The sequence below is a fragment of the Sarcophilus harrisii genome, chromosome 5 (assembly GCF_902635505.1).
Source record: "Sarcophilus harrisii chromosome 5, mSarHar1.11, whole genome shotgun sequence".
Taxonomy (NCBI): domain Eukaryota; kingdom Metazoa; phylum Chordata; class Mammalia; order Dasyuromorphia; family Dasyuridae; genus Sarcophilus; species Sarcophilus harrisii.
Window position 1 is genome coordinate 60,228,572 of NC_045430.1, and position 18,308 is coordinate 60,246,879.

Consider the following 18,308-nt stretch of genomic DNA (forward strand, 5'->3'; position numbering starts at 1 on the left):
TGGAGGAGCAGGGAAGTAAATGCCTTTAGCAACCATGGATTAGGGAAGAATTCATGACCAAACACAGTATAGTGAGAATCACAGAAGATAAAATGAACAATCTTGATTACATAAACTGAAAAATTTTTATACAAATAAAATTAGTGCATTTAAAATTAGAAGGGAAAAGATTAACTCAGAAAAAATATTTTCAGTAAGTTTTTCTAACAAAAGTTGGATTACAAGATATGTAAGACTCTGAATGAAACATAGGAAGTTATTCGCAAAGCATCTGAACTGGTAGTTCTTAAAGGAAGCAATTCAAGCTTTCAATAGTCATATCTAATCAATAATGATGGGAGAAATAGCCTTGTTTTTCCAGGAGATAGTCCTCAGAATGTTAGGGAAAGTTTTGAACTAAGGTTTCTTTTTTTTCAAAACTACTCCCTAATTTCTCAAAAAGCTTTTTGGGTCTTTTCATAAAAGAAAGAGCCCTCAGGCAATGATGTCTCAGAAAGAGTGATAAAGCTACACACTGGAGTCTTGAGGTTTGGTACTGAGTTGATTTGCATGACTGCCAGGTCTCCATCACTGATACTCGATATTGTTCCTTAATGTCTAAACATCTGCCACACCATATGAGTCTTCTTCTTGATGTCCATCACCTAACTGCTACACCTCCTAGCTGCTCCATGGCGGATGCTCTGACACTCACCATTCTAATTCCCTGAATATCAGTTCTTTAATAGCTGTTTTTTTTTTCTTTTTTCCTGGAGTCCCAACCCACCTGCTGCCTGGCATTGATACTATGTTGATCTCTACATTTTGCTGAATTATAAACTCATTTGTAATCTTTCCCACCTCAGCTGCTTTTGTGTCCTCTATTTGGTCTGGCATTAGACATGATTGTTATTTTTTTTTTTTTACTGATGACTTCTCTTCTTTACGCTACAGTCATTTTTAAACATATGATCTCCCCTATCTGCCCACCATGGATTTTTCTTTTAAGTAAAACAAGCCTTTAGGTAAAATCCAACCATAAATTGACCCCCTAATAGCTTATAATACATCCTATAGCTAATATCCCTTACCCTATTACGGAGAGGAGGGAAGACTGTTTCTTTATCACTAAAACTCACTGGTATAATTTAATCTATTTGTATACATTTCAGTGTAACTTCTATTTGCATCATTCTAGTCATCGTGCAGGTTATTCTGTTGATTTTATTTTTTGATTCATCATCAGTTTCTACAAATTTTCCCACTTTCTTCAAATATCTCACAATGGTTATTTCTTACATTACAACACTCCATTTTATTCATATACCACAATTTATTCAGCCTCTCCAATTCCAATGGACTGGCAACCATTTTATTTCCAATTGTGTTGGTTTTTTGGCCACCACAGAACATTACTGATTATTTTGTATATTATGTAAAAGACTTTCTTTCTCTCATTAACTTTGTTAATGGGATCACTGGGCCACAGGGTATGGAAAGTTCCATGAGTTTGACTGCACGGTCACACTCTGTAATGACTATTTCTCCCCGTAAGTATGAGAGATGGGATTAGAAGTCGATGGCTTTAACCTTGGAGTCTATCTAATTGCTCTGTTCCTCTTTATATTTCCATTCTCCATTTCTGCTCCCATAAGCATGGAGTTCACCTCACCTGAATCCCAGTAGCATTCCTTAGCTGGGTGCTGAGCCCAAAAAGAATCTCCTTTGATTTCATTTTTAGGAAAAGGAATTGGATGCCAAAAGGTTGGGTCCCAGAATACCCTTCTGGCTAATTGTCTTTCTTCTCTCAAAATATGACTTAAGGGTAGAGAAAGATATGGCACTGACCAGTGGGCTAGGCTGTGTAGGAATTGAGTTTCCTTGGTTTTGGGGATAACCTTTTCCCCCTGTCTGTTCTCTTGCCATGATCAAGGTGGATTAGAATAAAGAGGGCTATTTCTTTTCCCAATCCCTTTCCAATAATTCCTCTAAAATAAAAGATAAGATCCCACTAAATTATAATCTTGCTATATCTGAGGTCTCAATGAGTCTTTCATTCCCCTTAATCTAATTTTCCTATGATCACTAGTCTGAAACTTCTTTAAACTGTGAGTTGCAACCCCATATGGGGTTTCTTAACTGAAAATGGGGGTTGCGAAATTATGATTTATTTTCAGTAAATGTTTGATTTGTATATCTTTTTTATATATCTATATACCCAGGGTCTCGTAAAAGTTTCTCAGAAGAAAAGGAAAAAAATTAAAAGTCCTGTTCTAGTTGTTCCTTTTTCATTTCCCTCTATCTGCTATTAGCAAATCTTCATTAGACCCCACCCCAAATGCCTCTTCATTTGAATAAATACTGTTTTCCTAATGCTAAGTCTTTTCTGGCTGCCTCTTCCCATTAGCCCCATCCTTGCTAGAGGAAACTCAACAATTAAGTAAGGTAATGCATATGAAAAACTGTGCAAACCTTAAAGCTCTACATAAATGATGACAATATTATTACTATTTGTCTCTCCTCAGGGAGAAGGAGAAAGGATGGAACTTGAATTCCATCTGACTCATATAAATAGGGCTTATTAATAGTATAATCCCAAAGGATAATCAAGAAAGCAGACAGATCAAATCAGGCCTAAAAAATGATTCAAATTGATTCCCCAAGTGCTCTCCAACATTTAAGGCTACCACTAAATTTTATATGGTAATTTTCCAGGTGAATAGCCCTCCAAAGAGTTGAGAAGGGGAGGGGAGGTCTTTGACTCAGAAAAACAAAAACAAAAACAAAACTTTCACAATATATGTGACCAAGGGCAAGTCACTTAAAACTCTCTGGGCCTGAGTTCCCTCATCTGTAAATAGAGAGGGTAGGACTAGATGGTCTCAGAGGTCCCTTCTACCTCCATGATCCAATGAACATGGCTCTTGTAAGAGTCAGGTCAAATTATTTTTTTTCTGTATTTGGCTCAACTTTTCACCACAAATATGCTATCTTTCCTTCTATGCTCCAAGTTTCTTTCTTGGCAACCTGGGAAGAAAAATGTCAGAAATACTCTATAGATGAATGTAAATAGAGTATATCTCACTCTTTGTCTAAAAAGTACAGGAAGAAAGAGAAGGCATTCCCGCTCGTTACCATTAATAACGACGTGTCCAGAATTGCTGCGCACAAAGTAACATTCCGGATAGTCCGGACACCTGAGTATTTTTCCTCCCCTGAGCCCAAAAGGGTACATGAAGTAAGAAACATGACAAAAGGGGCCACAGATGATTCTATCTCCTCCTTTCCTTTTCTCCCCCCGACAAAATACAAGTGGCAAACTGATGGTGCAAAGTGAGGGAAGGCTAAAGTTGGGCTTCAGCCGTTGGTCCCAGCACAGTGGTGCTGGGAGCATTGAGTCTGCATCACTCTGTTCTGGTTATTTCCCTCATTCCCTGGGAAAGCATCTCCAGTTAAGAAGGATCTGGGTTGCTTGAAGGACTATCTGGCTGCGGCTGATCTGGATAGTAAAGTGTCTGATGGATCAATGCTCGGACGGCAGTGAGGTCATCAGGATCTAGGGGCAAAAAAAAGAACGATAGGAAGCTGCTGGATTCCTGGGAAACCCGGCCGGCTAGACTTCCCATTCCCTACTTTCCCGAGGACTCACCCACACCCAGTTCCTGTAGCAGGCCCCGGTACTCGGGCTCAGCCTCCAGAATCTTCACCAGATTGGTGGACTCCATCCGCTCGAGCAGCACATCCCAATATATGTAAATCTTCTGGTTGAAAGTCACATACACTAAGCAAGGACTGTTTTGACCTCCTTTGCAGGCATATAGGCCTGAGGGTAGAGGATAAAGAAAGAAAAGTTTAATGGAGCAAAAAAATAAAACCACCTGGGCTACTGCTAAAACCGGCTAATTATAAAGCATTTGAACCAGATTGGCAGATGTCTCCTTGTCCAGACTTGGCAGCAACAAATAGATCAACTTAAAAAAAAAGTGGTTTTTGAAGTCTTTTCTCACCTAGATGACAGCCCCTGAGTAGACTAGAGGATCAGACACAGAAGCCACACAATCAGCAACTCCCAGGATGCACTTACATAGCCAAGTTCTTCTGTAGAGTTAGCCCCTTCCTGGGAAGGTATCTTTTCTTCTTCTTCTTCTTTTTTTTTTTTTTTTTGCTGAGGCAATTGGGGTTAAGTGACTTGCCCAGGGTCACACAGCCGGGAAGTGTTAAGTGTCTGAGACCAGATTTGAACTCAGCTCCTCCTGACTTCAGGGCCGGTGCTCTGTCTACTGCAACACCCAGCTGCCTCCCAATTATATTTGTAAATGAGAGCTTGTCTGCCAAAGCCTGCCTGCATGGAAGCAAGAAGGAAGATGTGTGGCGTGTAAGACAGTAAAGGAGAGGCAGGGAAGCTTACCTGCACAAAAGGCACGGACATTCTCATCCACCTGGAAGCGAGCCACAGATCGGTTGTGATCGATAATGTATGTCTGTCCATCCCAGGCACACGCCACCACTTCCTCACTTCCATTGCCCTAAAAGGAGTCGGGATGATAAGAATGTGGGAATGGGAAGGAATCTCTTTGAGGGTTAGAAACAATTGAAGTGAGTCTCAGCCATCAGCTTTAGAAAATAAACATCGCAGAAGATGGAAAACAAGAATTCCAGAAAGTAAATCAAGACTCCCCCTTTCCCCCCACTCCCTAAAGTTGGGAGAAATATCTCTATTCTGGGAAGAGTAGCATATGTGAAAAAAAATCCAGTACATACTGGAACTAGGCCCACACTACCGTGTCTCTTTTTGCCCCATGATCTCAACAGCATTACTAATTTTGAAAAATATCAAAGTTATACAAATTTAAGGCAAATATAGATTGCTAGGATGTGAGGGCTGTTTTAAATTCACTTCCAAATTATTTGTCTAAATTTTAAGTGACTGATGCTATTTTCTTTCAATGCAGACTTGGCTAACACAGTTTAGTGAGGATGGTGCAAATTTAGTGGCAGTACAAAAATGTCTAATTTGTCATTGGCCCCCACGAAAGGAGAAGTGCTACTTTTGCAACCAATCTCCTACTTACTGTAACGTCCAATTTTTCCAGAGCAAAAAGCTGGTGATCCACCTGTACTGACCACAGCAGCTTGTCTGCTCCCTCCATGAGCTTTAGAGTTCCTGCAGAGGGAAAAAGAAATACATCGGCTCTGAGGCCGATGGACTCCTCTCTTAGTCCATCCCAGAGAACTCACCATCAAGGGTACAAAGAGCAAAGAGACTTGAGCCACTATTCTCGTTGCTTCGACCTGTGAGGAATAAAAGGATAAGGGGATCAAGGATTCAGGGAGGTACATAAGGAGGATGAAAATAAGAACAAAGCTGGGAGGATGAAGCTGAAGAGAGATGACTGGGCATGGGAGGAGCAGTGGAAGGAACTGGGGCGGGGGATGGAGAAAGCAGAGCTGAAGAGCCGTCAGTCATGTAGCCAAAGGGGCAGCCTTCCTCACCATGTCTGATGTTGCCAATGAGGTGGGTGGAGACGTTTTTGTTGTGGATACGGCCAGACGTCTGGTGCAGGATGACATCCCGGATAGCAGGGGTCTCTCTGTGGGTAGAGGAGAATACAACTCAGTGGAGAGGCAGCAGGGTCTAGCGGAAAGAAAACTGGACTTAGAGAATGGGGAGCCCTGGGATCAAATCCTGCTTCAGACACTTTCAGTGTCTGTGTGAAGAAGGGTAAGTCACTTAACCTCTTGACCCTCAGTTTCCTCATCTGTAAAACAGCAAGTGAATTCCTGAACAGTCACAGGGCTGTTGCAAAAATCAAATTAACTTCCAACTGTAATTGTTAGTAAGTCAAAGCAACTGATTTCCCAAAGGAACCTGAGCCAGCCTGAAGTCTCTATAATGAATACCCTTGTCTCAGGGATTGTAGGATATGCTACATATTCATTCCCTACACCAAGTAAGCAGAGATGAGGGAAATGAGGAAATAGAAACCAAAGCTCCCTGAGTCCTTGAATGCATTCTATGAAGTGAAGGGTTCACATCATGGATCACAGGCACATTAGGTTGGGCCTAATTATGCTAAGTCCTTTTTCTAAGGGGCTCCTGCCCTCAGGAACCCTTCTCACCACAACTTGCTATCCCTGAGTCCATCTTGCTTCCCTGTGGTAATTCTATTCCACCACACACACACACACACACACACACACCACTACCCCGGCTGTTACCTGTTGCTCTCTTCGGGGACAGGGAGAGATCCCTTGTTCCAGGTACACAGGAGGATGGCATAAGCACAGCCTGGCTGGGACACCATCAGTTCAGGGGTCCCCTGAGGTCCCAGAGTCACTGAAAGATTGTCTACCTGTATCAAGGAGAGGTGGCTTAATGTAGAATTGGGAGAGTGAGAAGTTTGACAAGGAAAGAAATGGTATTCTGCATGCAGTAGGAGGAAAAGGCAATATAGAAGGATGCTGAGCAGGCCATGAAGTATTCTGGAGTTCCCAAAGTTATCATATTAAATTATCTTCTCTTTGTGGCCTTTTCCTAAATGCTTCTGCTTCCCATTAGTAATTTACCACAAGACCTTGATCCCCAAATGGATCCTTCTGATGAAGACCCCTCTTCTGCTTCATCCTTCAACCCATCAAAGCTTTTCTATTTTGTCCTGCCCCACTCTGCCCTGATGCTGGGTCTCCATGACACCTGCTCACCTGTCCCTCCAGGAGCCATTTCTTAAGTGATACCAGCTGTCCAGTCACATGGTCCATGCCCTCACTGGCGTCCTCCCATCGGAAGGCCCTCACCACACGGTCTGTGTAGCCAACCACCAGCTCACAGCGCCCATCTCCATCTGAAATACAGACATAAGGGGTGGTCTAGAACTCCAATTATTCTCATTGGTCTTAGCCATACTTGCTCTCCCCACTACTGTTCCCCTCCTCTATTTGATGTCCATATTGTGATCTGTTCTATAACACATTCACTTTGATACTTCTTACCAATTTATCTACTCAGTCTTTAATTCTAACCCACAATAATGTGGTTCACAAACAGTCTGGATCTAGCTCTTGTTTTCCTGTACCCCTAAACACCCTCTTATCCAACTTTATTTCTTTTTTCCTCATCTACTGTCTTTCCCTATCTGTCTCTCTCAATTTTCTTCTATACTAGACTCCCTCCATTGCAAATGATTTCTGGATACTACCTAGAAAGCACTCCCCTGTAACTGCCTACCCAAGATTCACACCACTTTCATAGACAAGGTTCTCCTCATGAGATATGATCTCCCAGTGCTCATTCCTCTAAGAGGAGTCTTCCTGACCATCCTGCCCTTTCTCTTCCTCTACCAGGGATCTGACCCTTGCTCTACCCAGCGGGTGCCTGAAAAGCCACGGAGGCCCACCAATATCACTGATCAGCATGACTTTGGTATTGGCAGGGATGTGCTGCTTGAACACTGGTCGATGCTCCTCGCCCGCCGGTGCCTCATGGTGCCCAGAGCTATCTGCAATCTTGGCAGGCATCAGGTCAAACAGGTGAAACCAGCCCTCAGCACTCACTGCCACAACCAAGTTCTGAGAGAAACAAGGGACACGTGAGAAACCCTGGCGACTGGAGAAGAATAAAGCAATAAGAGAGGGCTGGTTGTGTCATGGGTTACGGGACAGAGCCTAAAGGAGGGCCGGGTCAGAGCCATTGCTTTCAGTGGGCTTGGGAGGAATGAGAACCATAATGTCTTCAGGCACACAATCAGACTGCTTACCTTTCCCTTGTTACATATGTCTCCTACCCCAACACAAGTAAGCTGCAAGAGAAAAGAGAAGATGGTTCAGAGAGCCACCAGCTGCTAAGGAAACATCAATTTACCTGATCCCTCTGGGATAAACTAGGGAGGAGGGAAAGCTTTAATATTTATCATTCCCTGAGAACTTGTCCATATGCATATTCTGCATACACAGACATGCTATTGAGCTACAGGCCAGGTCAGTACAAAGAAGATGAAAAGAATTGTGGCAATAAGAGCCGACACAGTCTAATTAAGCTCTCCTTATATCAAAAGCTTCCTATGCTCAGGGCAGTCTATGCCCTGAGGAAGCTTAAGTTCTAATGCGGGAGCACAACCCACAAAGAGGCAGCCAACCACTTGGGCAGATCCTCAGGTGGCTCGGAAGGAGGCAAAGGATTCGAAGGGGCAGGGCTGACCTGAATCTATTTCAGAAAAGAGTCTGGTGTGTCCTTAAGTGCAATAAGCAATATGGCTTCCTGGCTCTCCAGACTGATCAGACTCATGTAAGTCTAAGCTCCAGGACAAACAGCTTCCTTACCCCTGCCCATACAAAGTCTTATAAAAATCAAGAATAGAGGTGACAATTTGCCCCTCTTGGAACCCCTTCGAGGGAAATACTGACCATTCCCTGGCAGGAACAGGTGATCCAAGGCCGGGTGTCATCATTCTTGTACACTGACAGCTTCCCACCAGTGTCCCCCACCACCAGCTCATTCAGCTTCAGAAAGAAAAGAAGAATGTCACTGAGGATGGAGAATAATTATCCTCACAAAATTTTCACTTTGCACTCAAGGAAATCCTAGAACTCCCACTGAATGTTGTTAAACTATGTTCTTAGTTATGCATCAACTGGGGAATCGTTAAACAAGCGGTGGTAGATGGGTGTGATGGAATACTGCTGTGCTGAAAGAAATGATAAGCAGGTACATTTTAGAAAAACAAAAAGATTTGCATAAAATAATAAAGAATAAAATGAGCAGAACCAAGAGAATGCTGTATACACTAACAAGAATACTGCTAAAAGAATAACTGTGAACAACTGTTATTCTAAGTATTATATAAATACTCAAATTGACTATAAAGGACCTATGAAGGAAGATGCTATCCATCTCCAGAGAAAGAATTAATAAAAAAAAATAATAATAAAGTTTTAATTTTTTTATCACCATCATAGTTTGTTGGTTAATATGCTAATAATAATAGAATGTTGGTTAACAATACAAGGTCTCAAGTCTTCCCCCATTCCAATCCACCCTTCATTCAGTTATCAATGTGATTTTTCTAAAGTGCAAGCCAGGCCACATCACCTCCCCATACAATAAGCTCTAGTGGCTTCCTTTTTCCTTTCATAACCTAGACAATTCTTACCTTTCCAGGCTTTTTATACCTCTCTCCCCAGCACATAGCCTTCAATTCAGACTCTGGCCTCCTGGCTATTTATTCCATGGACAAGACACTCCATGTCTCTGCTCTAGGCTTTTTCTCTGGTAATCTTTCCAGACTGGAATATTCTTCCTCCTAAACTCTGCCTACAGGCTTCTTTGTTTTCTTTAAGTTTCAACTAAAATTCCATCTTTTACAGGAAATCTTTCCAAACGTCTCTTAATTCTAGTGCCTTCCTCTGTTTATTTCTTATTTATCCTGTACCTTACTTTGTATGTATTTGTCTATATATTGTCCTTTCCATTAGATTGTGAGCTTCTTTAGAGCAGGAAATGTCTTTTTTTTTTTTTGGTATTCCCATCACTTAGTATCTGGCACACAGTAGGTATTTAATCACTATTGACTGACTGGTCATAATCATTATTATTTTTTAAAATTTTATTTATTTTGCTGAGGCAATTGGGGTTAAGTGACTTGTCCAGGGTCACATAGCTAGGAAATGTTAAGTAACTGAGGCTAGATTTGAACTCGGGTCCATCGGACTTCAGAGCTGGTGCTCTATCCACTGCACCAACTAGCTGCCCCAATCATTATTTTTTTAAAGCTTTAATTTTCAAAACATATGTATTGATAGTTTTCAATATTCAGCCTTATGTTCCAAATTTATTTTCTCTTTCCTTCCCCACCTCTTCCCCTAGATGGCAAGTAATCCAATATATGTTCTAAACATATTTCCACAATTGTGCTGCATAAGAAAAATCAGATCAAAAAGGGAAAAAAAATGAAAAAAACAAAAAGTGAGCAAATAACAACAACAAAAAAGGTGAAAATACTATTCTGTGATCCATATTCATTCCTCATAGATGACTGATCCCATCACAAGTCTACTGGAACTGGCCTGAATCATTTCACTGCTGAAAAGAACCACGTTCACCACAGTTGATCATCATATAATCTTGTTGCTGTGCACAATGTCCTCTTGGTCCTGCTCATTTCACTCAGCATCAGTTCATGGAGAGGTTCTCTCCAGGCCTTTCTGAAATCATCCTGCTGGTCGTTTCTTATAGAACAATAATATTCCATAACATTCACATACCATGACTTATTCAGCCATTCTCCCACTGATGGGCATTCACTCAGTTTCCAGTTTTTTGCCACTACAAAGAGGGTTGCCATAAACATTTTGGCACATATGGGTCCCTTTCCTCCTTTTAAGATCTCTTTGGAATATAAGCCCAGTAGAAATTGCTGGGCCAAAGGATAACTTTTTGAGCATAATTCCAAATTGCTCTCCAGAATGGTTGGATCCGTTCACAGCTCCACCAACAATGTATCAGTGTCCAGTTTTCCCACATCCTCTCCAACATTCATCATTATCTTTTCCTGTCTGACAGGTGTGTAATGGTATCTCAGTTTCTTAATTTGCATTTCTCTGATCAATAGAGATAATCATTACTTTAAAAGTACTACTGAGCACCTACTTGAATGTAGTGCTCATTAAAAATGGAACCACCTGAGTGTCCCAAAGTCTCCTTTACTTTCTCCAGTGTATATGTTGGAGGCCAGGAACGGGGAGACAATCTGTCCCCCTCCAATTCTAGAATTCAGTGCCCCTCCCTCTTTACAGCCTAGCTTCATCCACAATTCTTAGAATGTGGTTTTCAACTTCAGTTCTAGATATTAAGCTTCGAAGAGATCAACTCCAGAACTCCTGTCCAATCAGGCAAGCACAGAAGAGAAACAAATAGGTACCGGCAAAGACTGGGCAATATAAGGAAGGAGGACAGGCTACTCTCCACCCCTACTCCGGCAAAGACTGAAGAAGAACCAGGGAGACTTTTGTGACCAGGAGAGGGAACCGAAGAAGGTCATTTTCCAACCCACTTCTCACAGAAAGCCAAAAGGCTGAGGTGGGGGTGGGGGAGCTGGGCAAGGACAAGAAGCAGCTGTGGATCCACTGTGGACAAAGCCTGCAGGTCACAGTGGGGAGAGGAGGAGCAGAAGTGGGAAGCAGCTGTGTCATTCTGACTCCAAAATGAGGTCATGCATCCAGGACGGACCTGAGAGCAGCCTCTTGAATTTGGATCAGAGACCTGGTTGGGGGCTACAGATGAATAAGGAGACACTGTGCTTCCTTGGCTTTGAAGCTGCACGGCCTTCTAGCTCTACGACTGGGGCTATCATCGTTAGCTGCTGTTTACTGGAGTCCAAACAATCTGTATCAGGATCACCCAGACCCAAAATTGGGTTGGAGCTGGCAAAGCGCAGACTGGGAGGGCTGCAATTAAATTTCATTGCAGAGCTGACCCTTGAGGGAATGCTGAAAGTTTACAGCTGTCTGGCTTAACTAAGTTCCTTGAAGAACACAATTCTAAATAGCTGGAAAAAGCAGCAGGAGGACCACAGAATATAGATCTGGACCAATAAAAGGCCTGAGATTTTCTCTTAAATTATGCAGAGACCAGCCCTAACACAAAGTCATGATTCAGGAAATAAGGTTCAAGAGAATTTGGAAATGAAAATAATTTTTTTAAAAGTATTTTTTAAAGGTCTCTGTTGCTTGTTCTTTTAATCTGTCATTTTATATTTTTGCACATACTCATCTATTTCACTTGCCATAAAAATAATATTTGTTGCTTGAATTTATAATTGAAAAGTAATCCTAAATTTCAGCTAGAGGCTAGTAAAAAATAAATATGTCATATTTTCCAAATCAAATTCACAAATGCTCTTAAATCTTTGAAATCATGGTAGACTTCTGCTACATATCATAATGAATGCTGAAATACAAATCTTAAATAAAAATATTAACAGAGGCTACAACAATATATCACAAAGATTGCATGCTATTAACAGGGTGGAAATATACTCAGAACTCAGAGTTGGTTCAAAATTAGGAAAACAACAAATAGATTATGTTAATAACAAGAACAGTAAAAATCATATATTAATAAGTACAGAAAAACTTTGACAAAATTCAAGACCAATTTTATTAAAAATACTAAAAAGAAATGGATCTTTCCTTAGTATGTTAAATAGTAACTATATAAAAGCAAAAGACAGCATTATATATATAAGTATTTGCTAGAGACCTTTCCAGTAAGATCAGGATCAAAGCAAGGATGTCTACTGTTACCACTGTTATTTGATATAGTACTAGAAATGCTAAACATAGCAATTAGAAAAGAAAAACATTGAGGGAACACACAAAGGAAAAGAGAAATGATCAACTTTCAGAGATGGCGTAATGTTCAACTCAGCAAGCTAGCGAGTCAACTAAAAGTTAAATGAAACAATAACTTTAGCAAAATTGGATATTTAAAAATTCCCATACATCTGCAGCAATTGTTTCTATTATAAACAAAATCCAGCAGAAATAATTGAAAAGAGAAATTTCAATGAAAGTATTTCCAGGGGCAACTATGATGGTTCAGTGGATACAGCACTGACCCTGAAGTCAAGAGAACCTGAGTTCAAATTCAGCCAAATTCATCCTGGGCAAGTCATTTAACCCCAATTGCCTCTCACAAAAAAACAAAATATTTATAGAATGTATAAAATATCTGGAAGTCTACAAAACAAACTTCACAGAAATAAAGACAGAGCTAAGTAATTGGAGAAATCTCCATTGTTCATGATTAGGCTGACTCAATAAAAATGACAATGTTGCCTAAATTAATTTACTTATTTAATGCCATACCAAACTAATAAGGGTTTATTTTATTAAAGTAAAACTAGTAAGAGCAAAATGTATCTGGCAGGACAAGAGGTAAAGCATTTCAAAGAGAATAACAAAAAAAGTAAGAAGACTACCTATATCAGATCTCAAAACAACATCATAATCAACAATGAGATTTAGTAGTGCTGAAAACTAAGAAGTCAATCAGTAGAGCATATTAGGCATATAATATACAGAAGCAAATGAATGTAGTAGCTAATGTTCTATAAAACCAAAAGCCTTAGCTACTAGGTTAAATGCTTATTAATTAACAAAAACTGTTGGGGAAAACTTGAAAGCAGTCTAGCAGAAATTAAGTTTAGCAGAACACCTCACACCATATAATGAAATAAGCTCCAAATGGATACACGAGTTAAATATAAAAAGTCAATTCAAACGGCCCTCTGGAACAGAGGAAAGGAAGAGACACTTCTAGAAATTTTGAAGATGTGAAAAATAAACAAGTGAATTTTTATTAAATGCTACAAAGTGTAAGGTACTAAACCTTATAAAGACAGACCAAAAAACAAAAAAACACACCAAACTTCAACTCTCCCCCCCGCCCCCGCCCCCAACAGTCCCACTTTCAAGGAGTTCACAGTCTAGTAGGGAAGATGTAAAAAGGAAATGCACAAACAAGGTTTTATAGGACAAAATGGAGTAATAAATTGAAAGAAAGCACTGGCCTTAAGTAGGGGAGGCCTTCTTGAAAAGGTAGGATTTTATCTGGGATGTGAAGGAAGCCAAGAAACTCAGAACACAAAGAGGAGGGAGAGCATTGCAGACATGGGAACAACAAGTAAAAATATCCCAAGTTGGGATACGAAAAATCTTGTTGGGGAACAGCCAGGAGGCCAGTGTCACTGATTATAGAACACTTTGTCGGTGATAAGGTATAGTATGGGACAGCTAGGTGAATCAGTGAATTAAGTGCTGGACCTGGAGTCAAGAACTTATCTTACTGAGTTCAGATCTGGCCTCAGACACTTGCTAGATGTGTGACTTTGATGGGCAAGTCACTTAACTCTGTTTGCCTCAGTTTCCACATCTTCCTCATCTAAATGAGCCGGAGAAGGAAATCACAAAATACTCCAGGGTCTTTGCCAAAACACAAAGAGCCCAAAAGGGATGGCTTAGAGTTGGACACTACTGAAAATGACTGAAACATAACAAAAGATGTCAGAAGACTGAAAAATTTGGAAGGGGCCAGATTGTGAAGGGATTTGATCATCAAAGAGAAGATTTTATTTTTGATTCTGGAGATGATAGAAACCATTGGAGTTTACCAAATTGGGGATGACATGATTGGATCTGTGCTTTAGGAAAATCACTTTGGCAGATGAGTGGAAATGCACTTATGGCAGACAGATCAACCAGCAGGTTATTGCAATGTCCAGATCTATTCCAGGGAGATCCATTCTGGAGGTTTGGGGAGGAGGATCCATACATTTACTAGAGATGTTATAAAAGATAAAATTGATAGCATTTAGCCACAGTTTGGACATATCCTCCACAATAAGAGGAAGAGGCTTGGAGCAAAAGATAATTAAGTTAGGTTGAGTTTTGTTATGTTGGGTGTAAGAAGACTATATTGTGAGTCTGAAAGTTAAAGCTGGATAACTAATTCTGAGAATCATCAGTTATAGCCAAAGGAAAACATGTTTCAAATCAAAGTGACTTTGAGATTCCATCTCAAAACTATTAGGTTGGCATCAACGACAAAAAAGGAAAATAAGAAATGCAATATAAATTGCAGGACTATGGAAAAAATACACATTAATTAATGCTTTATTGTCAGAGCTGTGATTTGTTCCAGCTATTCTAGAGAGCATTTTCAAACTATGTCCAAAAAGTTACTAAATTATATACATATTCTTAGATTCATTGTTATCACTATTAGATCTATATAATAATGAGATTTTGTTTAAAGAGGAAAAAGACCTAAATGCTTAAAGATATTTATAGCAGCTCATTCTGTGGTGGCAAAAGATTGAGGACTAAAGAAATCCCTATGAATTGGGAAATATCTGAACAAACTATAGCATCTGAAAATGATGGAATGTTATTATTGTGTTATAAGAAATGATGAAGTTTAGAAGAAACCTGAGGAAAAGACTTGAAGGAAATAACACAAATAAATTGAGCAGAACCAAGAGAACAATTTATATAATTACAACAATGTAAAGACGAACAACTTTGAAAAATGTAAGCAAAGCAGAATAGGATATACATTTTTGGACATAAGCAATATGGGAATTAGTTTTGTTTGATTATATTACAAGGATTTTCCTTTTCAACTCTGGGGAAGGAGATCACAGGAAGAAGAGAACATGAGAAAAGCCAGAGGGAATCATATATTAGTAGGGCAAGTTTGAAAATTACATAATTGAATTTATTATAGACTTTTAAAGAAAAGCAAGTAAGCTTTACATAACACACTCACAGTTTCACATAGTCACCCCCTATTATGCAACATATAATGGCAATGCTCTTTCATTTGGTGTTTGTTTAGTTCAGAGTAAAAATAAATAAATACAGAAAAAAAATACTACCCACAGTATTGCTTCTACAGCTGATTCCTTTTTGCCAAGATCATCAGTGTGTGTGTGTATGGGAAAGTGGGGAGGGACAGTGGGGGAAGAGATGGAGGGAAAAAGGTATATTTTGTATCTGGCACCCTCAAGTGGTGAACAGGTCCCTAGGTAGGGAGTTCACTCAACTATTCTTCCCTCCTTCTTGGTGATCAAATCCCCAGTGGATCTCAGGATGCAGCCTTTCATCGTTCTCTTACGCCAGTGAGGATAGCAGATAAAAACGTCTTTTCTGATTTCTTCAGATGTATACCTTCATTATTTTCCCTCTGACGGAACTGTAACTGATACAATCACCTCTGAGTTTCTCTAAGACATTAACTCTAATATTAACATGATTTATCATAAATTATATCATTACAAAATATAAATAAATTTAATATAATGTAGAAACATAAACAGAAGAGCAACAGATGAAAAGCCACGAGCTATAGTTTATTAAAGATTTTAAAAAATCAATGGCAACTGAAACAACCTCTTAAGAGGAAAACAAATCAACCACACGGAAGAGGTTTTTTGGAATTTGCCCCAAGTTTTCAAAGCTTTCCTCTTCTCCAATGTGGTGTGACTTTTAAGGGCCAGCCCAGCTAGAGAGCCTAGGTCCTATTTCTGGCTTCCTGATTGGAACATGCACATTCTATGATCCGGCCCCAATTGGAAGACTCCCCCAAGGAGCATGCTCATGCCTTTCTCTTTGCTCAGTTAGGCAATATTTCTTCAACATTTATTCTATACTAGCCAGTGTTCTAAGATGAGATTAAGGTAAGAAGAAACTGAGGTAGAATTGAAACTCAGGACTTCTTTCTCCAATTGAAAAATGGTCAAAGGATATGAACAGACAATTCTCAGATGAAGAAATTGAAACTATTTCTAGTCATATGAAAAGATGCTCCAAGTCATTATTAATCAGAGAAATGCAAATGAAGACAACTCTAAGATACCACTACACCCCTGTCAGATTGGCTAAGATGACAGGAAAAAATAATGATGATTGTTGGAGGGGATGTGGGAAAACTGGGACACTGATACATTGTTGGTGGAGTTGTGAACGAATACAACCATTCTGGAGAGTAGTTTGGAACTATGCTCAAAAAGTTATCCAACTGTGCATACCCTTTGATCCAGCAGTGTTACTACTGGGATTATATCCCAAAGAGATTATAAAGAAGGGAAAGGGACCTGTATGTGCATGAATGTTTGTGGCAGCCCTTTTTGTAGTGGCCAGAAACTGGAAACTGAGTGGATGCCCATCAATTGGAGAATGGCTGAATAAATTGTGGTATATGAATATTATGGAATATTATTGTTCTGTAAGAAATGACCAACAGGATAATTTCAGAAAGGCCTGGAGAGACTTACACGAACTGATGCTGAGTGAAATGAGCAGGACCAGGAGATCATTATATACTTCAACAACAATACTATATGATGACCAGTTCTGATGGATCAGGCCATCCTCAGCAACGAGATCAACCAAATCATTTCCAAAGGAGCAGTAATGAACTGAACCAGCTACGTCCAGAGAAAGAACTCTGGGAGATGACTAAAAACCATTACATTGAATTCCCAATCCCTATATTTATGCCCACCTGCATTTTTATTTCTTTCACAAGCTAATTGTACAATATTTCAGAGTCTGATTCTTTTTGTACAGCAAAATAACAGTTTGGTCATGTATACTTATTGTGTATCTAAGTTATATTTTAATATATTTAACATCTACTGGTCATCCTGCCATCTGGGGGAGGGGGTGGGGGGGGTAAGAGGTGAAAAATTGGAACAAGAGGTTTGGCAATTGTTAATGCTGTAAGGTTACCCATGCATATATCCTGTAAATAAAAGGCTATTAAAAAAAAAAAAAAAAGAAAAGAAACTCAGGACTTCTTCCACCACAAAAAATGCGTTTCAAATTCTCCGAGGCCATGAATAGTACCAGCTAGAGTCTATGTAGGTACAGATACATACGACAAAGCCCTTCCTAATATTATCTTATTCCTGAGGAAGGGCCCAACTCCAGGTCTTCCATTACTCTTACTCCTGCCTTCTAGGGACCCGAATTAAAGGCTACTTCTTCCAGGAAGTCTTCCTGGATTCTCCAGGCTCCTGGAGAGGTCCTGGGCACCATTCCTTAGGATTATGTGATATAATAATATAAATATTTGCATATGTAGATTTCATATTACGTTAACATAGTACATATTAGATTTACGTATTGATTACATTTCCGTATTGGTGTTTACAGACTCTATTACGTGTTATATTTACGTATTACGTAATATTACGTATATTACGTATAGATACGTATAGTAACTATATTATGTATTATCACTCTCCTCGCCTGGAAGCAAAAGTTCCTATTTCGTTTACAGATTTCGGAATAAACGTCATTAAGGTCCTACCGAAGGTAGAGACAAAGCAAGGCAAAAAGAGGCGCAGTAGAGAGGAGGGGGACGGGTGACTGCAATCCCAATTTAATCACTTCCGGTTTATTTAAAAAAAAAAAACCCTTGAGGCGCAGGGCGCATGCGCACAGCTTTCCTCTCGTGCTTCCCTTCCCCCTCCCGCTCTGCACGTCACGCGGTTGTCTGCTTCCTTCGCTGCGCGCATGCGCCATGACGTACCGCATCGTTGTCGACGTCGCCGAGGCAAATCGCATGCGGAAAGAGGCTTCCGCCGAATTCCAGAGTTACTCGCTGCACGTAGCTAACAGATCGCATCGCGCTATCTGGGGCCGAGAGCTCCAGGGACTCTCCTCTCAGTCCTCGCACTCTCCTTCCACCGTCCAGCGGAGCGGAAGTCGTCTGGTGGGGCGGGCATGGGCGGCTTACGTCAGCACTTCGTTCTCTGCTCTTTTTCCAC

General features: G+C 40.2%; 1 protein-coding gene across 1 annotated transcript; it reads right to left on the reverse strand.

Moving 5' to 3' along the window:
• Positions 1-368: 368 nt before the first annotated feature.
• ITFG2 (integrin alpha FG-GAP repeat containing 2) lies at positions 369-18,308 on the reverse strand. The gene is made up of 12 exons (XM_003771310.4): positions 18,071-18,308; positions 8,380-8,475; positions 7,734-7,775; positions 7,374-7,545; positions 6,682-6,821; positions 6,199-6,332; positions 5,473-5,570; positions 5,218-5,271; positions 5,052-5,143; positions 4,388-4,505; positions 3,629-3,802; positions 369-3,535 (listed from the first exon to the last, which is right to left on the reverse strand). The coding sequence occupies exons 1-12, from the start codon at positions 18,164-18,166 to the stop codon at positions 3,432-3,434; spliced, it is 1,320 nt and encodes a 439-aa protein (XP_003771358.3). The 5' UTR covers positions 18,167-18,308; the 3' UTR covers positions 369-3,431.

Bases quoted from the DNA above. Each gene is read 5' to 3' on its own strand.
- ITFG2 (XM_003771310.4), bottom strand. From the start codon at position 18,166: ATGCGATCTGTTAGCTACGTGCAGCGAGTAACTCTGGAATTCGGCGGA. The intron at 6,822-7,373 runs GTGGGCCTCCGT...TCTGTATTTCAG, and splicing joins CATGCTGATCAGTGATATTG to ATGGAGATGGGCGCTGTGAG. The intron at 3,803-4,387 runs GTAAGCTTCCCT...CTCTACCCTCAG, and splicing joins TGTCCGTGCCTTTTGTGCAG to GCCTATATGCCTGCAAAGGA.